Here is a 26,789-nt window from a genome sequence, read left to right as displayed (position 1 = left end):
TGCCCAAGCTCATGGACAGTGTTCACCTCCTCCTCCCTCTGCACCTTTGAGCGGTGCCGGCTGTGTCTTCTGGAAGTCCTGCATTCTCAGTCATGACCACCACGGCCCCTCTTGTCTCGTGGCTCCTCTTCATTTAGGTCCTCATCTCTACCTGACCTCCCGTTGCGTGACTTCAAGGAGAACATCTCAGATTCTCCTCCCTTTTTTTCTGTAGGTAAATCCATCCACCCTGATGACTTTCACGGCTTGGTTGCTCATCCTCCAGGTCTTAGGTCTTTCATGACTTTCCAATCTAAACCTTAGGTCCGTCCAACCCACCCTGTTACTTTCTCTTGTGGTACTCTGTTGTTTTCCTTCAGGGCACTTTTCACAACTTGTAATTATGTATGTATTTGTTTGTTTTAATCATTGTCTGTCCCTTATCTCTCCCTGGCCCCACAAAATTGTAAAATCCGTGAATGAGACCGGGGCTGTGTCTTGTTCACTGGTGTTTGTACAGCTGGTGCCCGGAAGGATCTCAGTAAACACCTGTTTGAATGTGTATCCATGAGGCCCCTCTACGTCTCCCCCCACTACCCCGGCCCTGACAGTCTGCGTGAGGTGAGAGGGAGCAGCTGCCCCTTGGTCATCATTGCTTCCTCCCCCTGCCACCCTGCATCCACCCTCTGTGTCAGGGAAGGTCTTATTTCTCTTTTACCTCCAGCCACGGTCATCTTGAACAGATGGCATCCTCAAAGTTAACAATCAGAGGACTCAACGTCAGCTTCAGGTGCTAGCTCTGGGGAAGCGATCAGGATGGAATGGCCTAGGGGGTTTGCTCAAATCCTGAAGCAAAAGGAAATTGAGACGTGATGTAGGACATTTATTCCTAAGGATAAAGCGTTAGTAAACTAAAAATCACTTTCCAAAAGAGCTATTAGTCCATTAAACATATATTGTGATTTCAAGGTTTTTTCCCCCTTTTTTAAATTAGGGGGAAATTAAATTGCTAACTCTTGTGACCCCATGGACTGTAAATTAGGGTGGTTGCAGTTTAATGGGAAGAGTGCAGAGTCCTGTGTTAGGAGTTGTGTGGGAGACACCAGAGACATTGGTAGTCCTGGCCCAGTGGCCTTACCTTCTAGCAGGGGTGTTGATGCCCCAGTAGCCTGTTCAGAGTCAAGACTTTATAGCTTTATTAATGAAGTGCCAGGAATGGACTCAATAGCATATTACGAAGAGTTTAAAAGATATTGAAAGGGACAGTTTAAATTCTGAAATAACATCCTTTTCATCCCACACGGGCTTGGAGAGTAACTACGTAGTATTTATCAGTGAAACAGATGTGAGATATCAGTTACTAAGTAACCTCCTTTCCTCTGAGTAAATCGCCCATCTTATCTTCTCCTGGAGATGACTCCGTTTTCAACAGTCAGTGACTACAACCCATAGTACTGACCTAACTGGGAATACTCAAGACTCTTTCCCTAGCATGTTCTTCTTATATATGGATGAAATTAGGCAGCATAATTAAACATTTGCAATGCTGCTCTGTTTATTAGATCTTCATAGATGCAATTTTCAATATCCAACCTTTAGACATGAAAAATTGAGACAGTCATGTGGTATCTTAATGCAATAAAGTTTCTATTCTTGTATAGCATTCATTATTCAGAATATTGCAGTAGCTTTGTGACGGATTTCTTCGTTTATTCATTTCCTGACTTTTGAAAATTCATTTTAGGGATGGATAGCTGACCACTGTTTGGTTCCATGGGAATACAGAGTTTTCTTTTAATACTCTTACTGGATGCTATCCCATGATGTCCAGGTGGAAGACTATTGGTTTCTTATTGGATAGGATTTTATTTTTCAGATTTGGTGCTCTGGGCTTGAGTGGATACTGGTGATGTCACTGTGTCTGCCTTACTTTCTACTCATTTCATGTTGCTCCAGAGTCAGAAGAGCAAGCCTTTGGCCAGGCTAAAACATTGTGGTGTGTTGGAGATATTCTTTGCTCACTGGCTGTTCATGTTATTTATGATAGTTTTGTGAAAATCATTGCTAAGGTATGACCCTGCATGATTGCCATGATTGGTAGAAATAGCTTTATATATTGTTATTGTAAAATAATTCCTAAAAGCTAAGACCACCACGAAAGTGTTCTTTCTCTTGAGATCCAGGTGGATCCAAATCAAGAAGTGTTGAGAGCCCCACGATGAATACAGCCTCATCACTTGCAAATGTGCTGGGTCCCTGTCCTTAGTGGCCTCTGTATCAGAACTACTGAAACTTGAGATGAGGCCGTGAGAATCAGTGCTTGCCCTGCAGGCCTTGTGCCATTGAAGGGTGGCAGTGTCCAGCACATACACAGTCATTCATTGAAAAACACTTGCGAATTGTCTGATGACACATGCATCAATGTGGATGGGAAACAGGGGCAGTATTACCTTTCTTGCTAGGTGTTTCTATTTCACTGTCTACCCTGTGTGATTAGAAACCTCTCATCAATCAGTCGCTCAGTCATGTCCCACTCTTTGCAACCCCATGGACTGCAGCACGCCAGGCTTCCCTGTCCTTCACCATCTCCTGGAACTTGTTCAAACTCATGTCCATTGAATCAGTGATGCCATCCAACCATCTCGTTCTCTATTGTCCCCTTCTCCTCCCTCCTTCAATCTTTTCCAGCATTAGGGTCTTTTCCAATGAGTCAGCTCTTTGCAACCAAAGTATTGAAACTTCAGTTTCAACATCAGTCCTTCTAATGAACATTCAGGATTGACTTCCTTTAGGATGGATTGGTTGGATCTCCTTGCAGTCCAAGGGACTCTGAAAAGTCTTCTCCAACACCACAGTTCAAAAGCGTCAATTCTTTAGTGCTCAGCCCTCCGTACATCCATACATGACTACTGAAAAAACCATAGCTTTGACTAGATGGACCTTTGTCAGCAAAGTAATGTCTGTGCTTTTTCTAGGTTTTTCATAGCTTTTCTTCAAGGAGCAAGTGTCTTTTAATTTCATGGCTGCAGTCATCACCACCTGTAGTGATTTTGGAGCCCAAGAAAATAAAGTCTGTCACTGTTTCCATTGTTTCCCCATCTATTTGCCATGAAGTGATGGGACCGGATGCCATGATCTTTGTTTTTTGAATGTTGAGTTTTAAGCTGCTCATTACCATTTAACCTCTCATTGCCATTATTAATAAGTGTAATTTTGTAATCAGTGGTTTTTTGTTATCAAATATATGCAAAAGTTGAGAGTGAATGTGTGTATGTGCAGAAGGGTGCATTAGTAAGATTAATTCTTAAAAATAGAATTTCTGGGTCTATCAGGCAGGATTAGGTTTGGCTAAATATGACAAAAAGCCCAAAATTAATAGTGAATTATTTTCACGTAAGAGAAGTGATCAGTTCTTTTAAGTCAAAGGTAATGTGCATTTTTAATATCGATATATACTGATTTTTTAAAGTTTGTACCCACTTAATACTTTTGCAAATCAATTTAAATGCTCATTTTCCTCAGTTTTAAAAAAGTCATGAATCTTAATTAAAAATAAAGTGTTCTTCCCTACTGTGTTTGAATTGTATAGTTCACCTGAAGCATGAGTGTGATTTCTAGTAGAATGAATATTACCCACATTTTTAATTTCTAAGTGTTTCTGAAGTTTACCACAGATGACTTAAATTTACGTAAATCTGATACTTTATTTACTGTCACTTTAAATGCAAGAGATAGATTTCCTTGGAGATGGAGAACCTGAGAAAAGAGTGTCTGCCTCTGTAATGCTGGACTTTCTGCATTGTATTGCAGATGCTAACCTTATTTGGCATGGATTACTTCAATAGAGAAAATGAGGGGGGAATTCATTTATCCTGTCAAGAAGATGTATTAAGAGTCTTCTGTGTATCAGGATAGAACAAGGGATGTAGTTGCGCCTTCTTTTGCTCTTTAACTCTTCCTAGTTTTTCTTCTGTTAAGAACTTACATATAACTTTTTCCTATTTTTATGTGTCTTCCCCCCCCCCCCCCGCCCCAGGAAATATTTTAATAGTTATCACCAAACATAATGTCACGTAAAAGAGAGCTGTCAGGAAGAAGGACAGAAAAGCTGTCAGACTTTTTAAATGTCCAAGTGGTATCTAAATTTCAAACCTTTATTTTTTTCTATTTTTCAACCTCCTATATAGATTTAGAGAGACAAAATAAAACCTATTTGCTATAGTAAGAATACCTTACTGTAGCTTAAATTAGCGTTTTTAAAATGATGGCTTTTGCCAAATTCTTGTGGCAGCTACTCTAGACTCAAAAGCACTGAAAATTGATTACTTGCAAGTTGTTGCTAATAGTTCCTTACTGTAGAGCCATTGCACAGCCCATGCTGGGGTCCCTGTGTATAATGTTAGTGTCTGTGTGGGGACCCGCTGCCCGAGTGGAGTGAATTGACTCTAATTTACCCCTGGATGTCTGCATTCTTTCCACATATGTCCACAAATAGCATCAGAGCAAATTAACGTAATTTTCTGATTGATGTAAAGAGAACCGAAGAAAGCTTACTGTGTTTTGTGGCCAAAATACCACACAGTGTGAGTGGAATAGAACTGCTGGCCCATTTTATAGCACTCTAATTGATAATTATTTCTCAAAGGGCACATTATTTGGCTGTGTGGCAACAACCCAGCCTCATTCCAGAGTCTCTGGACGTGTAGGTGCATGTGAACACTATAGTAAATATACGCCTCATTTTGCCAAGAATGGAAGTAGGTTATCCAAGAGGAAAGGGGAGGGAAAAGAAAATACCAATTTCCTATGTACCCGAACATGTCTGACTTAAATCAGTAGTTAAAAACTGAAGAGCATGAAGTCTCATAAGGTTTTTATATTTCATAGTAGAGGCTCTTGGTTCATAGTTAATAAGCTGAAAATAAACTCTCTTTTCGAAACTTGGAGTGTATAAATGTGTGTGTGTTTGCTCTTGGTTCATAGAAACCGCCCAGTCCATCTTCCTTTCTGCAGGTCTGAAGCTGCTAAATACTGTCCGAGGAATGAAGCAAATGTACGTAGAAGAGCTCACGTAGAAGGAGGAGGGAGTCTTAGGCTTCTGCCTACGTCACGGGTGCACCGACAGTCACTGTGGCGAGATAAAGACCATGAAAGCATTTCCATCAGGGTGAGACTTGGGGTGGCTCATAGGCAAGTGAGAAGGACTAGGGAGAGCCTCTTCCCTCTGAGAATGGCCCAGGGCTTCCTGATGGAGATCTGGCCGCTGCAGAAACTCAACAGATGTTACCTAGAGGGCATAATGTGGTCTGTTCTCTTGTTCAGTGGAAGAGGAAGGCAAAAGCGACAGACCCAAGCTGCTGCTCACTCCGCTCTTCATGAGCAAGCTGCAGAGTTGAGCAACCCCTGAAAAAGATGGTGACCGATGCAGAGGAAACACTGCCCAGTGACTGCAGGAGGAGCTCTTCCTTTTCCCCTGCCCCTCCCCCTCTAGTCATGGTTTGCTTTCGTAGAGCCTTATGGGTCCTCAGCAGAGCCAGATCAGAACATTCAAAATACCTCCTACTCGTGACCTCATTTTCCTCCATACCATTATCTGTGTTTCTTCTCATTTATGTAGGAGTAGAGAAGAAAGTTAGCTAGAGATGAATTGCCCAGTTTTATCTGGTATAGTTAAGGAAATGTCAGCAGTTCATAAACTAAAGTAGCAGACTGTCAGGAACTGGGAGGATCTGAGATTTGACCCTGCTGGACATGAGACTCCTGGGTCAAAGGCAAAGAATTTATTACTCACTGGTTGCCCAGCAAGCAGCATGAGCAGCCACATATTTTCCATTGCTCCATCCTTGCTCCCAAATCCCATGGGAATGAGTGACATTGATGAGTCCAGGTTAATGCATGTACGTGCAGCGGGTTTGGTTAATGGAAGAGGAACCCTGAGTTTGGGGATCCTAAATGTTTGGTAATGAGCAATCAGCACATCTGTCCTTTGCTCTGGAGCGCAATGCGATCGCTGTCTTTCAAGGCTCTTCACTATGCAAATACAGACATCTTTGAATGATAATCTAGAACTAAGGGCTGTTCATACTTTTCTTGCAAGACCTGCAGAGACCCCGTAGAGAATTGTCTCCCAACTTGGATTTGTTAACCTTATGAGAAGCTTGATGTGATTTCCTGTTCTGTCCACAAATTAGCATCAGGACTTGGCTATCTTTTTGTATTTGGGGAGACCCTAGGTCACGGCACTTTGAAAGTTGAACATGTTGCTGGAGAAACAGGTAATATAGGGTGATACTATTCCACGAGTCTGAAGTATGTTACATGAAGCTACCTTTGACCCTAAGAATGGCTCAACAATATCTGTTCCTGTGTGTGTTTCCTCCCTTGTCTTGACGTAAAGAGATTGGTTTCAGTGGACCCCGTATGTGTGATGATTTGTTAAGTCTTAGGGAAAGATCTAGGGCCTGGTTGTGCTGTGAGCTCACACACATTTTCTATTAGCAAATGAACAACCTAAGGGGAAAGATTGGAAAGTTCAGGAAGTCCAGGTGATGCGCTCCAGGAAGTTGGGGGACAGAGTCTGAAGGCCAGACCTGCCAGATGAGACTCAGCTAAGGAAGTAGTTGTAAAGCCAGGGGTCCTGCATCCTCAGGCATGGCTTTGGAATCCCCGACAGCAAGTGTATGGGAACCAGGGAGCCCTGGAGCCCTGTGACGCCTGCTGGGTGAGGTGTGGTCTCACCTCCAGCTCTCCACCACACATGGAGCATGGAGTGTCTCTCATGTCCCGTAGACTCTTGGTCTCTTGTATGACTGTCCTTGCCAATTAATATTATCCCTCCTGCCCTTTGGGTGATAGATTAGTATCACCACTGATGCTAGTTGCTTCCAGTTTCTTAAGTGCTTTCAAGCTTACCTAGCAGTGTACGTGAGGAGATGACAGCCTAGTACGTGTTAGTATTAAAATACTGTGTTCGTGTCATGGTTTTCAGAGAAACTGATTTATCCCATGCACATTCAACTGACTTCATTCATAATTTGAGGGGTAGTGCTAATGGTTAGCTTGCACATTTGAGAACATCCTAGATTATAAATTAAAATGCACTTATATACAAATGGCTCAATCAGTGTTTTCTTCAGGAAAAAAAAATGGAATGAATGCCTGGTTCTTCAGCAAATGGAAATGTCGTCTCCTGTCTTTATTTATCATTCCTATGGACTTTCAGGCTGGCTGGTGCTCATCTGTGTGTGTAATTGGCACCCAGGAGTGTCCGGGAATAAATGGTTGATTCACTCGGCATTTAGCAACATCATCGTATTGGTCATCAGCCACTTTTGCATCCTGTGATTTTAAACAAGAAGAAATCTTGTGAAACCAGTACTGTGAAATGCTGGTCTTGCAGGTGAGGTTCTCAGGTAGAGGGAGCAGTTCCTCAGAAGACTCCTCGTTAGCCAGATTTCACTGGGGTGTGGAGTGGATAGAGGGGGTGCAGGCCTGAGTCATTTTGTAGAGTTGACTGCTGTACTGTTTATTCCCGTAAAGAAAAAGTCCGTCAGTGGTTGTGTTTGCAGTAGCCAGCAGGAGATACTCTGTTTTGTGGCATTTGCTTCCTTTTTCTGCTTTCACCAGTAACACCTTGATTTTTGATGACTATTAGAATAATTAACACTGACACTTGGAAGGGAGCCTGCTTCCAGATGCATACACACATGTCTGTTTTATAAATACCAGCTCCAATTTTTTTCCAGCCCTAGCTGAAAAAATGTGCCTCCACCCCTCCCAATCTTTCCAGGGTGTGGGCCCGTGCGTAGCTGTGTGACTGTGCCCACACATTGGCATATATTTCAGAGCTACCAAAAAGAAATTCATTGCTCTTGAAGTAACAAGACAGAAAAGAACCATTTTTTTTTCTGAACCAGACCATCTGAAGAGCTGGAAACAGTCAGTGTTTGTATATGTGATGCTACAGCCAGTGAATTCCACGTGAAGAGAGGGACTGAACCCTAAGAAGAGAAAGGCAGTTTTCCTGGATCTCAGATGTCAAACTCTCAAGCTGTTGAACTCACCCACTCAGCACCTCCACATCCACCCTCTTAGTGTGCTTGTACTGTCAGTGATTTCTGTTTCTGCAGATTTTGATGCCAGAAGACAAATAATAAAATAGCATGCATGTGAAGCCTTAAAGCAGTTTTCTACCAGAGTTTTTGATTGAGGCTAAACAGAAGTGACCCAATCGTGCTGTCAGCTGGCAGGCAAAAGACATCATGTTTTAAAATTCACATAGTTTGAAAGCAAGCTAATCATTTCTGGCTCAATAATAAACTAATTACATATTTTAAATAGTATAGAGCTGAGTCCCTGTTTCAGATTAAGCCTTGTAATAGCAAGGTCCCGGGTAAAGCTGACATTTGCCCGATGTCTCTGGCATCAGGACCTTAGATCCAGGCCAGCTTTCAGGGGCCTGGATAGGCCTGCCAGGAACAACCAGGTAAACTGGCTTGAGTTGGTCACAGGTGTAGCACAGAGGAAGGCCTGGGCACTCAAAAGTTTATGGCAGTGATCCAATTTGGTCATTCCCTAAAAGTAGTGGTCCCAGGTCAAGGCAGAACATGTCCATAGTGTTCCTTTTGGGGCGTGTCTGAGAAAAAAGGGTCATTTCTAAAAATGATCCAGTTGCTTTATGGCTAGTGATTTTTTTTTCCCCACCTTTTCCTTTCCTTTCATGGTCCTAGGAACCACGTGCAGAAACTTGGAGCTGAAAACATTTAGTTTAGTGACACAGGTTAGTGTAGTCTTGAAAGCTCCTTGGTCACTTGTGGATGGTGCCTCTCTCCTTAGTTCAGGGACTGGAGAGGGTCCCACAGTGCAGTGGGTAGAGCTCTGCTGCAGGAGTTAGCCTTGGGCTTGACTTCTGGCCCCACTGCCTATAGACAGGGACTGTTCTGCACCTCAGCCTCCTCCTGACAGACTTTCCGTGAAAATAGAGTGAGATTAAGTTTGTGAAGCAGAGATAGGGCAGGCACTAACACAGGAAGTTCCTTCAGATTGCAGGTGAGGTAGACTCTCTTTTGGATTTCTCTTGTTATCCCTGTGTTTGCTTGGGGGAGATTTAGAACTAGGTGTGTTATCTATGGTTTCAAGGATGGCTCTGAGTGCTCTGAGCCAACCAACTGCATTACCAAGTAATGGGGGCTCCATAACACCCCGAGACAGGTAGAGACAGGTAGACATCTACAGCCTGGATGGACCTGAGACCATTCTCCCAAGCCCTTGCTCCCCCGAATAGCCTAGTTACCATCCTTCTGCCTGTCTCTATAATATTATTACAGAGAACCTTAAGCCTGCTTACTAGACTACATCATCTTGTTCTGGGAAATTTTGGTTGTATAATTGAAGTTTATATTCAAGGCTGAGACTTGTTGACTTTAGAAAATCCTTGATGCTCTTCAACATTTTGCAATGGAAGCTTCCTTCCATCTTTTCATATTGAGGATCATTTATCGGTCTCATGTTTTTGTAACATTTCATTTTAACACATAATTCAGGCCTGTTTTGTGGCTGCTGTCCCCTTCCCACTAATTCACTGATTAGAGCAATATTTTTGAGCACCTGCTACGTGTCAGTGCCACGCTAGGCAGTAAAGCTGTAATAAAACATGGCACCTGGTTGTAAAGGGTTCAGTGTGTGTTAGGGGAGACAGACACCTATTCCCTAAGTTGTAAAGCAAGGCAGACTGAAGTTGAATGGATGGACGGATGGTAGATCTTATCCATCCTCTGTGCTCCATGCACTTCACTTCACCCTTTCAGTTGTCATGGTAACATAGACACTGGGACTAACTGTGTCTGGGTGGTATGACTGTAACACCTAGAGGCCAAGAGATCTGAGTTTGTCTCAGCTTGGCTGCCACCTCCTAGCTGATTGAATTCAGCTATGCCTTGTATCTCTTTGGTCTTCCGTTTCTTTCACTGTAAAGTTAAGGTTGCTTGTTATTAGATGAGTTTCGCAGCCCTCCATTTTCCACAGTATTACCTTTTACTGAACTTCCTGCTCTGATGATCACTTACATAATGCCATGAAAGTGATTAGACTCTGATGTATTCCTGAATTCTGGATGTGTATTTCCAATGCCCTTTTATTCTCTCCATTTCCACCCACAATACATTTTCAAACTGAAAAAGACTTGCAACTTTATTTTTTTAATCTTAAGTGAAAATTTTGTTAATAACAAAGCTGTTTTTGTTCTACTTCATTCTACTTTGCAGAGTCAGTTTCAGGAATATTCTCTTATGTCATGGTTTTTAACCTTTTGAAGCATTGACTTTGTGTGGCTTGTCCTGGATGGTCTTCGAGTGTGTGTTAGTTGCTCAGTCATGTCCAACTCTTTGCGACCCCATGGACTGCAGCTTGCCAGGCTCCTTTATCCGTGGGATTCTCCAGGCAAAAATTCTGGAGTGAGTTGCCATTCTGTTCTCCAGGGAATCTTCCCAACCCAGGGATCGAACCTGGGTCTCTTGTATTGCAGGTGAATTATTTACCGTCTGAGCCACGAGGGAGGGGAGTTTAAGTAGCATGTGTTTGCCGAGCCCCTTGTGGGAAGGGGGAAGGGACTCAGTCAATCAGGAAGAAACCTGGAGCAGGGGTGCAGGGGTGGCCAAATGCTGCAGCTTTAACCTACTTTCTGGAGACTGTCTTTCTGTTGACTGCATGCGTTAGTTGCTGCTTCCTTGGGGGTGGGGAGGAGGACGTGGGGCTGGAAGCAGGAGGGGTTTGGGGGTGGGGAGGCTGCTGAGGGGAGTGGGTGTGGGCAGAGGGTGCAAGGCTGCCAGGGTTCTCTGTGTGCCGGAAGTGCAGGTTTGGCTGGGAGGAATGGAATGTTCCCTCTTGCCCTCCAAGAGCAGAAACAGCTGTGGAAGGGCTTGAAAAAAAATTGCTAAATGAAAAAAAATAAAAAAAAATTAATATGAAAATAAAACCCACACTGGAAAACCCAACAAAACTGTAATAGCATAGTAGCTCTTTAAGAGAACTTTCTTCCCATCTAGGATTTCTTATTCAATTGGGGGGAAGAACAAATAGTCTGCCAAGCCCTTCCTTTCCCAAGAAAGCTTCATGTGTCTCATTTGTCTTGGGTAAGAAATGGGTTCATTTTACTGATCACCAAGTTGCTATTATCTTACTTCTCCAAACGAGGAACCAGAACCTGCTGCTCACTGCATGAAAACTTGAAACAAATATTAGTTTTCCAAGGAGATCTCTGTGGGTAGAGGATTGTCAGCAGATTTAACGGAAATCTTGTTTCTAGCTGGAAATTTAATCCTTCAGACAAATTCCCGACAATATTTACTTTAGAACATCATCTTTTTAAAATAAGTCCTTTAATGGCTTAAACTTTTAGTGTTTTAGACAGAAGTAAGAGTGGAACTAGCCTGGAACTTGTCTTACACAGCAGTGTTGATTATGCAGTCCTTTATGTGAATGTTTTTCTCTTGTGTCTGAAAGGCTGTTATAGTTGGTATTCCATATAGTCGGAAATAATGGCTCTGAATTAAGTCTGCTTTATGCTGTTACACTTTGTGTACTTGCTTTCGAACAGCTTAGCCCCAAAGTCGGTAACACATAGCAGAAGAGGGCAAGCCAGCTCAGTGTCTGAGGTCTAACAAGGAGGCCTAGCCCTCACTCTTCTCCCTCAGGTGGTAGCACCACTTGGCCCTTTGCAGTGTCCGCTCCCCGCCTCCCTCCATCCAGGGTCTTTGCACCAAATGCAGCCATGTAGTTTCCTACAGTCGAGGAAGGAGAAACTGTGGTTGTTATTAATGTTCTTGAGATGATCTGCTTAAAATCATGTGCTTTGGATCTCAAGGGAGTTCATTAAGGAATACTTTGCTGTATTCTTAACAATGGAAGCTAATAAGTATCTCAGGATTGGGGTACGGCCTTTTCAGTGGTTATTTTTATGCAGTCTATCTTTGGCATTTCATTTGAAGGACAGTCTCTTATAAAAGGGATTATGTGAGGTTACATTGCTAATTCAGGGAGAGTTCTGAGAATTACAGGGATCAATTACAGTCCCAGCCCATCCCTTCTGTGGCCTGTATCAGTTCCTACCTTTGGGAAGGTCCTCTTGCCCCCTTTTCTGTCCATGCTTATCCATGCCAGGTGGAGAGGTGGCACAGGGCAGGATGGATGACCGCCTACAAGGCAGTGCGAGGTCAAGGACCCTTCCCTCTCAACTCCTTCCCCCACCTTATTTTTTTTTTTTAGGAAAAAAGCTATCTGAACTCCAGTGATATGATAGATTGCTCTCACTCTCCATTTTACCCTCTACATATAAACACAACTTTAATCTGTGAGCCCGATTCTCACCCTTATCTTCTAAATGGTGGAAACTTGGACTTAAAGAACATCTGCTGTGCTGTGTCATCAGACCTGCGGAGACTAGGAATCTTTAGCTTAGAGTCTCAGCCAGCAGAAACGTAAGGGGGAAATTCCAGGGAATCTCAGCTCTGAGCTGATAATCTGGGGAGCTTTCAAATAGTGCCTCCCCAAGCCTTACTCACACCAGTCTCTACGATGAGTGCTTAAAGCCTCCACAGGTGACTGGAAGAGGCAGCCAAGGTGGAGAACTGATACCTAAGAGAAATCAGGGCATCATCCAGAGAACTGCCTCTGAAAGAGCCTATCATCAAAAGTCAAAGGCAGCATCTCTCCCGAAGCTGTCTCTGCGTTGTTCTGCTGTGGCACACAACTCCCTGGATCTCCACTGGGTTTTTTCACATGACCTTTGTCAACTGTTCAGCAGTTACATATTTTAGAATTCAGGTCTTTAGCAGTCCCGTTCTGAACTATCAGTGACAACAAGTCAAAGCAAGGAAACCTACTTGAAATGCTGGTCCTGTGTGCAGCGTAGATGAGCACTGGATTTAAAAGCAGTCCTTTATAGATCATCCCCGCTGAAATCTCTCATGAGGACCAGGGCACTGACTGCAGTCTGCTTGGTGGGCATCAGTGGGTCTGACTTGGGAGTTGACAACCATAACTCATTTTGAGATAACCAAAAAAAGAGAGTGAGTGAGAAAGGTAGAGGCCTTTAAGAGTTAAATTACACAACTCCCTTTTTATTTTTAAAGTCAGTGGATTCCTTGTTGCCCTTGCTGAGAAAGATAAATTGATACCACATGTTGCTTCCAGACAAAACCCTCTCTGTGTTCCAGGGGAAGCACATGCAGCTGGTGTCTGGGTTAGTGGACAGTCTTTACAAGGTAAACATGGGTTGGAAGGGGTTGGAGTGGACACAGGGTAGCAGCAGTTGGGAAATTACCAGCTACTCCTGAGCAGCACGGCACTTTGAAATACTTTTACAAGTTTGAAATCTTTTCCTGGAAGGAGCCGCCCTCTCACCTTCTGGTTTAAAGTGTGTGATGCTCGGAAAACAGTAAGTGAACGTTTATGATGTCACTGCTTCCGTGTGTGGAATCTTGACAGTTGAGAGCTGCTTTTGTACTTGGCACTGGATGAGTAACTTGCATGCATACTTTCATTTAATCGTCCCCAAAATCCTAGAGTTAGAGAGGGTGGTTTTATTCCCATTTTATAAAAGGGGCAACTGAAGTTGGCTCAATTGTCCAGGGTCACAGGACACACGCCTAGGCCACTATTCTAGCTCCGACCTGGCTGACATCGAAGCCTACCTCCCTCCGTTGGCCACTTTAAAAAATTGCATGTGTGAATTACCTGCTTTGTAAATATTGGTGGAATACTTACTTGTTTCAGGCAGCTTCTCTGTGGCACCTGATCTAGTCTAATCTGTTTGGGGTCCATCTATCTTCACGGTCAGTTGGGGTAAATGTAGTGGCTGTGCAGTTTAGCATTAGGGAATCAACGTGTCTTGCATTAGAACACTGTCTTCAGTATAGCAAGAACAAGAATGACCAAATTCGGATGAGGATAGTCATCTTTATGCTGATTTCTTCAAGGAGGGCCAAGCCAAGGGAACCTTAGGCTCTGGACCACATGGCCAGTCAACATGACTGTGAAATATGAGTGCCCCCAGCATACCTTCCTCCTTCACACACCGGCACATCCCTTCTTGAAGGATTAGGCCACCAATGGCAGCTGCAGTCACTCAGGACAGGTGTGCCAGTTCTGCTGCTAGTTACCTACACCTATTTTTTTCTGGCACAGAGTAGGCCTTGCTTCAGTATAAATCATTTTGTAAAAGAGAAGATTGACATAAAAGTGAATCAAAGGGTATTCTTAATCTCTGCTCTGTCTTCAGACAACTTGTGCTACAGTTGCTTTCAGGGTTTTCTACATCTTTGGGCCCTGGTTGGGGTGTGGGTGGGGAAATGCTGGCATTTTTGTTCCTGACAGAAGTTTCTTCCTAGAAATGTTTAGTTTACTGTAATTCATCAATCTCTGAATTTCTTAGTTGTGTTGTGTGTTAGTCACTCAGTTGTGTCCAACTCTCTGTGACTCCATAGACTGTAGCCTGCCAGGCTCCTCTGTCCATGGAATTCTCCAGGCAAGAATACTGGAGTGGGCTGCCATTACCTTCTCCAGGGGGCTTCCCCATTGAACTTGGGTCTCCTGCGTTGCAGGCGGATTCTTTACTGTCTGAGTCACCAGGGAAGAAAAATTTTTTAGTAGTACATTTAAATAACCAGAACTATTCACATGGTTTTGGGTTGGGGTTATAGTAATTTATTGGCTCCTCTAGCAAACAAATGTGATGACAGAATGGCCTGAGATCTAGCAGCGGGAGTCCTGGTTGGTAATATTTACCCTATCACCTTAAGGACCTCACAATGTTTTCCAAAATGTGTATTTATATGTGATTAGAAAAATCTCTCTAGTCCTATCAAACCGTTCCTCCTTCTCTGTCAGCTCCCAACCCTCAAACTAATGTTATATCTTACAAATATAGACTATTTGGTTTGATAGATGAATTAGTGGAAAAGCATAGAATATTCTTAACAGCAGTTTTATATGTCTGAAGAGGTCTTTCGAGAACTTTAACTACACATTCTAAGAGGATTTTATAATTGGCTTGTTTCTGTTTATAAATTCTACTTCTTCTTTCCTGGGTTTGAGGTGAGGGAGGGGCAGTTTGAAATCTTACAGAAATCATATCACCATTAACTTCCATTATCAGGGAAGTGTTGGGGAAACACTGCAATTCTGATACATTCTCTGGCATTTATGTTTACTTTTTCCTGCTTCACCAAAACTTAGTCAGAGAACCTGGTGATTAGAATCATGACCTGTGAGGCAAAAAAGCAGACTACATTTCTGATATCTGACCTTATTAGGGTGAGGGGCATTTGAGCTAGAAATGGACAGAGGGAACCATACTGATGGGTCTTTGTCAATGTCCCCCCACCGCTTCAGATTATGGATTTTATAAATGGAAGGCTAGGGACCATGAGGATTATTGTGACATAGTTTTTGTTTGCATTGTCTTAGTAATGAAACTGGAAAATCCTGTCTGAGTGTTGCGTAGGTGATATGCCTTAGGGAATATATTCTGTTATTAGCAACCTCTAAAGCAAGAGTTGAACTAAGATTTGACACTGAAGCTGATCACCCATTTAATAAATTGGGTTTTGGTTCAGAGTCTAAGTGTAGCTTATATGAGTTTGTACGGTAACCACTGCTCTCTCTTTAGGATGAATGCTCTGATGGCCCCCTTAGAAAAGAAATGCAAATGCAGGCTATAGTATTACTCTTTGTAAAGACTTTGTTTTAAAAACATTTTTAGGAGAGACCTACTAAATTATTACTCTTAACTATTTCACAAAATTATAGTCATAAGATTATGCCTTTGTATCCTTCACCTTTCTTAAATGTTTTTCTTTAGATGTTAGCTCAGAGAAGTTAAATGATGACTTCTGTATAATTTGGTGACAGATCTGGGAAAGGTTGGGAGAAAGCATTGGAGTGGAGTTGGAAAAACAAGTTTCGGTTTAAACCTGTGTGACCTTCTATAAGTTACTTAATCTCTGTCAGTCTGAGGCTTCATATATATGATGCAGGCATTGACTTTGTGATTTGTTAAGAAGATTAAAGATGAGGAATCTAAAAGCGCTGGCCCAGGAACTGACTCCTATAGTCAGTCAGTCTCCATTCCTCATCCTGGCAGTTAGGGCCTGGGTCTGACAGTCCTCGGTTCTGCCTTCTGTGAGGGTGTTCCAGCCCCTTTACCACAAGGCCCTACAGAAGCTTAACTTCTCTCTCCAAATTCTAACCAATGGTAGCTTATAATTTTACAAAATTACACACACACATCGTTAGAGTTGTAGAATAGATGACTATCCATATAGGACATTTTGGAGGTCTCTAAAGGATTACATTTTCTTTTCTGCTTGGTTTGGAATTGGTGAAATTAAAAATACATTAAAAATAATTGTCCGCAAATGCTTTTTAAAGGGTGGATAACTGGATATTTATGACTGGTCATTGTTATTGCTGGGAGTTGGTATGAATGAACTCTTTCCAAAATCTGGAGCAGCGGGGGCTGGCCACGGGAGGGGTGGTTCAGTCAGTGTCCACATCACCCCCACAGGGCTTCAGGACCTCCGTATTTTTTTCCCAACAAGAAGCTTGAGTTTAAGTTTGTGGTTCAAATATCTAGTCTCTTGGGTACTCAGTAATAGAATTACCTTGCACTTGCCTGCTTTTTGAACCCTGTGGAGTGAGTTTTAAGAGCATGCTTCATATCTTTATGGAGACAGTGTTTTACTTTTTAAGGAAATGTAATTTCTGAAGCATGAGTAGAGATGCCATTATTCTTTAAAAAACCATAAGAGTGAAAGGGAAGCTGGATATGTAGTCTCCTGGGCACCATTTGGCTCATCAGATACTCAGCACGTCCTCTCAGATGTGCCTTTATGCCTGTCATAGACATGCCTAGCTGTGACCCAGGGTTGGTGGTGCTCATTCCCCAGCCAGAGCTGTCGGACTTCCTTGCATGGGAACATATACACAGAAACACTCCTGAGTATTTTGGGTTATTTATGTATGGTGAAATCCCACTGACTTTCTGTGTTTTAAAAACATTCTGGTAGAACACATGTATTTGTATCTTCTACATAAATACAGTTGGTGATTGCCAGTTTTTTTTTTAACTACGGTAACTTTTAGGATGGTTTGCATTTAATAGACAGCAGCAGGCAATATCTTTTGTCTTTAACTTGCAAATAAAAACTCATCTGACCTGCTGGGGGTGCTGTTCCAGATGTGGCAGATGCCATCATCAGCTTCTCTCTTTCATAGCACACGAGGTATTTTACAAAATAGAAGGGGAGCCCTCCCCAGGCGACGAGCTCTGTCAATCATGTACTCTGTGTTTTATAATGGTAATAAGAACACCCTGACTTCGTAGCGTGACTGGGTTTTGAAGTATATTATCATATATCATCCTTATGTCATCCCTATCAGAGAGGGATGGTTCAAATGCTATGGCTGTAATGAAGATGGAGAACTGAAGTTGTTGGAGATAGACTAAATGATTTGCTCAGGCCTCATGGTTGGTCGGTGACAGAGACGGGGTTGGATCAGAGTCATCTCTGTTAACTGGGCTTCCCTAAATCAGGAGGAGGATTCTTGCAAGATGGGAACAATTGTTAGGGTTTTGAGGATATTTTGCCCTCATCTTTATTTTTTTTAAGAATAAACCTTTTAATATAAAATGATTTTAGATTTGCAGAGAAGTTACCAGACTGGCACAGAAAGTTCTTGATGTTGGCTCTCCACATCGAGTTTCCCCTATTGTTATTAATATCCGATAGCAGTTTGGTACACTTGTCCCAACTGATAAACCAGTGTTGATACATTATTAGTATTAACTGAGGTCTGCACTTTATTCCAATTTCCTTAGTTTTTGCCATATACTTTGCTTTTTCTGTTCCAGCATCCTATCCAGGATTCCACGTTGTGTTTAGTCAGCATGTTTCTCTTAGGCTCCCTGTGAGTCTGACAGTTTTGAGGAGAACTGGACAAACATTTTTAGATGTTCCTTATTTGGACTTATCTGCCCTTTTTCTCATGATTAGAATGAGGTGATGGGCTTTGGAAGGAAGGCCACAGGGGAGGGTGCCATTTTCATCACGTTGTTTCCAATGCACGTTATCAACCTGACTTGGCCCTTTGATGTTGACCTTGATCACTGGGCTGAGCTGTCAAGGTTCTTCTTCGCTGTAAAGTTACTCTCCCCCACCTCCGCTTTCCATATGGTGCTCTTTGGAAGGAAGTTACTGTGCTCAGATCACAATGCCTTGAGGAGGGGGTGTCTGCATAAATTAGCTGGAATATTTCTGAATGGGAGACTTGCCTGCCTTCTTCTATCAACTCAGCAAATCTTACTCTGCCATTTTTTCTTATGGCTGTGAGACAGGTGTGAAATTGTGGCAGGAGGAGATGGAGTCAGAGAAAAGATAGGTAAAAATTCACACCAGTTCTGAATAGAAGTGTCTCAGAAGAGGTCACTGCTGCCTCTGTACTAGAGGAAGGGGCCAGAATGGAATAAAATAGCCCTGTAGGTGATGAATCACCCTGAGAGAGCCAGGGAAGTCTGTTGCAAAATGCAGGGGGAGATGATGTGGTAATACATTGTAAGTGCAAACTTCAGTAAAGGAAGTACAGTTACAGAAAGGACAATGAAACCTGGGGATTTAAGAAAAACAATGTCAGTGAAGTCCTACAGTCCCCTGCATCTCCTGAATTTGAAACCATCTCCCACACCCTGACTATGAAAATGCCATCTACAATATTGTCATTTAATCCCAAGCCAAGGAGACTCATGCAAATGCCTTTTTTTAAAGCCTCTGAAATTGAGGCTGCTTTAAAAATCGCGTCAGGTTAGTAACTGTTTCTCCTGGGTGCTCAGTTGGACCACTGCGGCTCATCTGCGTTGTCCCTTCTCTCTCCACAGAACTCCATCCGGCACAACCTGTCACTGCACAGCCGGTTCATGCGGGTCCAGAATGAGGGGACCGGCAAGAGCTCGTGGTGGATCATCAACCCCGACGGCGGGAAGAGCGGCAAGGCGCCCCGGCGGCGGGCCGTCTCCATGGACAACAGCAACAAGTATACCAAGAGCCGAGGCCGTGCCGCCAAGAAGAAGGCAGCCCTGCAGACCGCCCCCGAGTCAGCAGACGACAGTCCCTCCCAGCTCTCCAAGTGGCCCGGCAGCCCCACGTCCCGCAGCAGCGATGAGCTGGACGCGTGGACCGACTTCCGCTCGCGCACCAATTCCAACGCCAGCACAGTCAGCGGCCGCCTGTCCCCCATCCTGGCGAGCACGGAGCTGGACGACGTCCAGGACGATGAGGCACCGCTGTCCCCCATGCTCTACAGCAGCTCGGCCAGCCTGTCGCCCTCCGTCAGCAAGCCGTGCACCGTGGAGCTGCCCCGGCTGACCGACATGGCGGGCACCATGAATCTGAACGACGGTCTGGCCGACAACCTCATGGACGACCTGCTGGACAACATCGCACTCCCTGCATCGCAGCCGTCACCCCCGGGGGGGCTCATGCAGCGCAGCTCCAGCTTCCCGTACACCACCAAGGGCTCCGGCCTGGGCTCCCCCACCAGCTCCTTCAGCAGCGCGGTCTTTGGGCCTTCGTCTCTGAACTCCCTGCGCCAGTCTCCCATGCAGACCATCCAAGAGAACAAGCCAGCCACCTTCTCTTCCATGTCGCACTACGGCAACCAGACACTCCAGGACCTGCTCACGTCGGACTCACTCAGCCACAGCGATGTCATGATGACCCAGTCGGACCCCTTGATGTCTCAGGCCAGCACCGCTGTGTCCGCCCAGAACTCCCGCCGGAACGTGATGCTTCGCAGTGACCCAATGATGTCCTTTGCCGCCCAGCCTAACCAGGGGAGTTTGGTCAATCAGAACTTGCTCCACCACCAGCACCAAACCCAGGGCGCTCTCGGTGGCAGCCGTGCCTTGTCGAATCCCGTCAGCAACATGGGCTTGAGCGACTCCAGCAGCCTCGGGTCAGCCAAACACCAGCAGCAGTCTCCCGTCAGCCAGTCTATGCAAACCCTCTCGGACACTCTCTCAGGCTCCTCCTTGTACTCCACCAGTGTGAACCTTCCAGTCATGGGCCATGAGAAGTTCCCCAGCGACTTGGACCTGGACATGTTCAATGGGAGCTTGGAATGTGACATGGAGTCCATTATCCGTAGCGAACTCATGGATGCTGATGGGTTGGATTTTAACTTTGATTCCCTCATCTCCACACAGAACGTTGTTGGTTTGAACGTGGGGAGCTTCACTGGTGCTAAGCAGGCCTCATCTCAGAGCTGGGTGCCAGGCTGAAGGCTGACTGAGGAAAGGGGAAGTGGGCAGAGCAGGTCAGTGCATAGTATTAACAGAGTGGGTGGTGGGGGACACTGGCTTTTATATACACGGCGCAGAGTAACCCGGCTCCCAACCAGTTCATTCCGAGTTGTACCTGCAAAACAAACAGGGCTGTCAGGTGCCCCTTTCCACGATTTGCTGACAGCTCAGGGCTTTACTGCCAGTAAAACCAACACACACATTCAGAGGTTTCATTTTTCTTTGTACCCAGTCACCTTCGCTGACCTGTGACACAGATCCCCCTACTGGATGGATGGATGAGGATAGACGGGCGGGGGGAAAGGAACCTTAGGCCACACAAACATCATGGTTCAGGACCCTGCCAGAGGACTTTCTTAGATGATCTCTATGTCTTTTTTTCCAGCAAAGTAACAATTTTTAGGTGCTTCTAATTTAACTGTAGACTACCTTTTCTATACTCTTTCCACCAGAAGCAACATCTGTTCTTCGATTTTTCACTGGTAGTACTAACCATCTTTATTAGCACTCAGCCTCTAAGCAGTTTTAAAAAGTGAAAGAATTAAATTGAAAACAGAAGCTCTTATGTGAGGGAGCATTTACTCACATGCTTCTTTTTCCCAATGTATAAATGATGTCAGGTTCCAAATAGTGACATGATTTGTGAATGGTGACAGATTTTTTTTTAAGTTATGGCATTTTAGTTCTCTTGGAACCAAAAAGACACAACAAGATGTGGCAAGAAAAGCATCTGATTAGAATCAGAAGTCGAGGGCTCAGTTCCACTTCTTCTGCTTTCTGGCTGTTATCTAGAATGTGTCACTTAGCCTCTGAGCTTCAGTTTCCAGTTTTATAAAATGAGGATAACAGCCCCTGTTACTTCATGGGGTTACTGCAAGAATCTAATATACTGAAGGGTGTGAAAGTGCTTTGTAAATCTGCAGTGGGCTATATTTGGTGTAACTAGGTAGACACACTGACTGACAGATGAATAAGCAGGAAGCCCAGAGAGGTTAAGTGGTCTGCCCAAGGTCACACAGCTGAACCCAGAATCTCTGTTTCTGGAATGGCTAGAACCATCATCGTTCTTATCATCTTCATGGCTAGATAATAAAAATGGGAAGCACTCTGAACTGGAGCCAGAGTAGCAGGTGATACACAAGCTTGCCCCTCAACTCTCCTCTTCAAGTAGTAGAAAGAGCATTGGGGTCTTCTCCTGTAACAGCTTTGTACCCGCAGATGCTCCCATGTTTAGGGGCTCTGTTCTGTGTCTCAGTTTTTTTTTTTTTTGTACTATCAGCAAGCTACTTACACTCTTCTTTAAGTGGTGTGAAAGAGAAATGAGATTCAAAGCCATAAAAAACTGAGCCTTGTTTAACCCTCTGCCCTGGTGCAGGAATCACAGGAGCCTCCTATGGTGAACTCATCCAGCTCATGGGGAGTTGTGCAAAGGGGAATGTTGAGAGTGTTGTGATACTCAGCCTCTCCACTTTCCCAGGCAGAAGCAGGCCCCTAATGGCACTCAGACATCTGTTTCCAGTCATTTAATAGCCCTTGAGATGGTAAGAAGACTGCAACAGAAGCTAAGTAGGGTGACACACTTCCATGCTGCCAGAACTCAGGCTGGGGGAGACTTGCCTCAAGAAATTTAGATATTCGGCTTTTAGAAGGATATTTTGTCTTCCTTTAAGAAGAGGAATGTGATTGTGGCTTCTAAAGACTCAAGTAGGTTTTAATTTTGGTTTGGTTGTAAGGAGTCCACTTTCTAGTTCACTGAAAAGAGTAAGAGAAGAAAATGTGGTAGCAATTTTTTCCTGATGTTTCAAGTGTATGTTTTCCTTTTGGTTGAATAGCAGATCTTTCTTTGTGTGTGTGTTTGTGTGTGTGTGTGTGTGTGTACGTGTGCATGTGCATGCACGCACATGTGTGTGTAATTCTGAAAGATTATATAAAAATATTTTAAGGGAGATTTAAATATTTAAGTTTTAAAAATATATTTAAAGCATTCTTATTTCGATAATAACTACTTTTAAGATTACACATTTTATTATTATTATTATTATATTAGAATCTTAGGGCCATTTGTCATCTTTTTCTCAAAACATTTTGGGGGAAGTTTTTTTGCAAATATAGATGCTTCAGTGAAAAAAAACCTAGTTACCTGAAAGTAAATTTTCCTAAAAGTAAACCAGCTCGGTATGACCAGAGCAAGAAAAGAAACATACTGAAGACAGTGAGGGGCTATGAGGGTCTGGTTTCAGGGTTTTAGAATTCCATCTTGCTTTGGAATGATTTGCTCCTCTAAATAGCCAGGGTCACGTGTGGCCTGACGCGTATTCTTTGCTTTTACGTTTAACTTTTGGCTGTCACTTTATTGAAGATGCTCCTGAGTTCACAAAACAGGCCTCAGAGTATAATCTCAGAACCCACTCCTCCCAAATTAAGCACCCCCAGCTTCCCAAGACTTGTTCTATAATGACTTTCTTGGTTTGACTTTTTTTTTAAAGCCAGTAGTCGTGGTATTTCTCTGGCCTTTCTCCCTGCCTTGCTTACTGAAGGTCACATGAGCCCGAGTGGGCGCTGTCTGGTTGTGGAGTTAATGGAGCAGGTCTGTCTAGCTGACAGATAGTCTTGCTGGAGAGCTGTGGTGAGATGCTTCTCTGGAGGGCTGGGTGTTTCACACATATCATTCATTTTAGACCATGTGTGAAATCCTTTAACCTAGGGATCTATCTGGAAAAGGAAAAAATAATTGTACCTTTTTATGAGTGCCGGCTACTGGCATGTGAAGGGCACGTTCTTCTCCCAGGCACTGGTGGCTCTTGGTGCGCACACTTACAGACTGGCTGCAGGCGTGTCTGTGAGCGGGCTTGCTGGTTGCAAGGCTAAGCTCCAGTAAGCCCTCCTGAGACCATCATGTGTCTGTTCTCAATGGGAAAGCAGCTTCAGTTTCACTGTAGTTTTGATGTCAAAAGATGCCTAAATTCACATGCTCTTTTCATTCATCTACATCTTTTGGCATTTGGAGACCCCATTAGGGAGCACCCTCATATTTAGTTGCATTTAAACAACTTGATGATAAGGACTGGAAAATACTCACCAGGAAAAGCCCGTGTGGAGAAGAGGGAGGTGGTTCTCTTCTGTCTCTGCCAACTGGCCACATCACTCATGACTCTTAGAATAGCAGGTTTCTCGTCTGTCAAAAGAGGATAGAGTCAGAAAGCTGTTTTTTGTTTAACCAATAAGATTGTTTTTTAATTGAAGTTCAGTTGCTGTACTATATAACAGGTGTACAATATAATGATTCATGATTTCTAAAGGTTATACTCCATTTATGGTTATTATAAAATGCTAGCTATATTCACTGTATTGTGCAAAACGTCCTTGTAGCTAATTTTATACCTGGTAGTTTGTACTTCTAAATCCCCTACCTCTTTCTGGCCCCTACCTGCTTTCTTCTCCCCACCGATAACCACTAGTTCTCTGTATTGGTGAGTCTGCGTCTTTTTTGTTATGCTCACTAGTTGTATTTTTTTAGCAGAATCATAGAATGTTAAGGGTACAAAGGATGTATAATTTTGAACCTGAAACCTAACATTCCGTCTGTGAAATGGCCCCAGTAAAGGGTAAGTGATGATATAGAACTGTAAAGAAATGGTGGTATAACAGTATGGAAAACAGCAGGTTCCAGTGTTGGAGGTCATTTAGAATTTAAATTTAGGCTACTTCTCTGAAGGAGCAAGTCTTTGATACTTGTTGGACTAATGTTTAAGTGCTGCAATTCCATTATGTCTTTAAATATTCATGTTGGGTGGTAGGACTAATTCTAACCAAATACAGGCAATATTATAGGGCTACTTATGTGATGTTTTTTCTTGCTCTAGATATTCCCATTCGGGAATGTAACATGTGGGTATGTATTACGTGGAAAACATACTCTGTTACTTACACCTGTGAACTGTTGTCTAGTCTTTGGTTATGGTATGCCAGCCTCAAGAATTATGCATCTGCAAGGATCTTTATTCTTACTTTTTAAAACACCCCAAGTCTGAACTGTCATTCATGGAGAGAATGGCTGCCTGGATCTTTCTAGTGTTGACAACAGGGAAAGAAAATTGTCAGAGCCCTGGAAAGAGGTTTTCTGTGCAGAGGCTGGTATATTCCTTGCACATACCCTTTTCCCTGGAAAGTAGTGACACCAGCACTAAGGCTGCTCTTCCTGGGCCTGTTGCATTTTCAGCGCAGCTTTGCTCACCTCTGACCAGCCTAAGCATGGGTCAGAGCCAAAGTGACCCTGGCCCTTCAAGCAGTAGCATGTATATATGGCTTTTGGAAGGTCTCTTCTGGCCACAGAGCTTGTGCAGAAGATAAAGAAGTGGGGTACAAGTCACCAGAACTACTCCTGGAACCTCTTGTGCACTCTTAAGTCCCCATTAAGTGCTTCTTTTCAGAGTGTTCATAATGCTCAGTATTCAACATCTTACAAATATTGTTTCCTATGAGTGGAGCCTTCCCCCAGGGGCCTGCTTCTAAGAGACGTAGCTTTCTGTATAGCGATAGGAGGAGTGGGGTGGTTGGGACCCGCCTCTGTGCCGTGGCCAGAGAGATTGGCCTGTCAGAGGTTCGCCTGGGCCCGGGACAGATAGAAGGATGCTTGCTGACTGCTTTGTCTTCCTGACTTGGGGATGCATGTCTTAACGCTGGACTTTCATTCCAAGATGGAGATTCCCCACCTTGTAAGAGACTTGACCCGCTTCACCCTGGTTTTGTTGGTGTGTTCATTTGATTTGAAAATACTGCCTCCTCCATCCTCTGTATTGTTTAGAAGTTTAAAATTTTAAAAACTAAAATGAATTAAAACATTGTATTGTGAACTCAGGACACTTCAGTTATTTAGAGGTCCCATGGATCGGTGTTTCTCAAAATGTTTCACAGAACACTAGATCCTTAGGATATTCATGGTTATTAAGCAGAAAATAGATCCTGTGACCAAATGTTTGAGGAATGTCGTGTGAAAATGAAATAGGGTTGTTTCCTGCAGGACTTCTCAGAGCCTTAGAAGTTTAATATATGTTATAAACTTTATAGGATCAGATTTCATTGTTTACTAAGTTTATTTGACGTCTTGAATTAAATCCTCATTCTAGAAACCATAGGACCAGTGTCCTAAGAAACCCCAAAAGAAATCCTGAAAGAGATCAGCAACCTCTTGAGAGCTGGGATTCTTTGCCTTTTTTTTTTTTTTTAATGTATTTATTTTTTAATTGAAGGATAATTGCTTTACAGAATTTTGTTGTTTTCTGTCAAACGTCAACATGAATTAGCCATAGGTGATTCTTTGCTTTTTTTCCCTCTTGATTCTTACTGGAGCTTTTTGTTCGACCTTGTCACATATCAAGCTTTTCTCAGCCACAGAGTGGGTTCTGCTCTTGAATGAGCTATCTGCCTGGCAAAATGGTAGGCTACATGTTGGCGGAGGTGCTCAAAGTCTGTTCATTAAACAGAATTCATTCATAGAGTACCTGCAGCACGCTAGGCACAGTGGAGGAAGGTAAAGTAGGGTCTCCCCTCGAGGCATCATCCCTGGCTGGGGATGTCGGGCAGTGGTGGCGGCGACCATTGTCATGGAGGAAGACGGCTTTTCATGCAAGACTGGAGCAAAGGCCCCATTGGGCAGTGGCAGCCTTGCATGTTTGGTTTTCTGGGACAATCCTGCTTTCAGATGTCGTGTCCCGTTATCATATGGTCTATTTCACCTGTCTTTGACTGGGGGATAAAAACATAGGCTCTGTGCTGATCGGGCCGAGTTAAGACTAAATCCAGATGCTGGTTCCTGTTGAAAGCCCTGCAGGATGCTTGCTTTTATGTTTGACTTCTAGAATTGGTTCATCATCACAGTTGGATGTGAGCCAGCCACCCGCTCCAAGCTCACTGTCCCTAGGGCTCTGCTCTGAGGAGACCTGCAGATTTTAAAAGCCTCCCCTGCAGCCCATCCCACATTAAATAATGTCTGTGTGGAACAACAGAGAACCTGTGAATCTGTAGCAGAAGGCTGTCATTTTTATGGCTATGTGTCATCGAGTCAAGTCACTCCATTTCTCTGAGTTTCAGTTTGCTTGTCTGTAAAATGGGGCTAAAATGGAAACCTAACCCACAGACGCTCTTGTAAGGACTACCTAATATCCTTTGGCAACATTTTTAAAAGTTACTTGATGTTTATTGTTACTTAAAATGGCTCCAGAGGTTAATGCAAAATTAAGGAAACTCCCAAGCCAGTCTTAATGCTGTTGGCACAAAGAGCAGTTACTTTCCTCAGTAAACTAGAATCGATCAGGTTTCTTTTCATTAAAAAGGTACAGCAATTTGCTGTTGTATGAAACTTTTGATGTCCCCTAGAAGTCCTACTTGCCAATTTAGGGGTCCCCTACAAAGGCTGTTTTTTCCACTAGTGAAGGACCTCCTGCCACAGGTAGATTAGGGA

General features: G+C 43.6%; 1 protein-coding gene across 4 annotated transcripts in view; it reads left to right on the top strand.

The window, feature by feature from the left end:
* FOXO3 (forkhead box O3) overlaps positions 1-26,789 on the top strand; it is a 115,287-nt gene that overhangs the window by 76,551 nt on the left and 11,947 nt on the right. For 2 of the 4 annotated variants that reach the window (XM_061131465.1, XM_061131467.1), the window contains one exon: positions 18,908-20,343. The exons of 1 other annotated variant lie outside the window; for it this stretch is intronic. In XM_061131465.1, the coding sequence (XP_060987448.1) occupies positions 18,908-20,308 (1,401 nt within the window). In that variant the 3' untranslated portion in view covers positions 20,309-20,343. Of the gene's footprint in view, positions 1-13,392; positions 13,412-18,907; positions 20,344-26,789 lie in introns of those variants that run through there. One more of the 4 variants, XM_061131466.1, reaches the window with a different exon arrangement.

This window comes from Dama dama, chromosome 28, assembly GCF_033118175.1.
Source record: "Dama dama isolate Ldn47 chromosome 28, ASM3311817v1, whole genome shotgun sequence".
Classification (NCBI taxonomy): Eukaryota; Metazoa; Chordata; class Mammalia; order Artiodactyla; family Cervidae; genus Dama; species Dama dama.
This window is presented reverse-complemented; position numbering and strand designations above follow the sequence as displayed.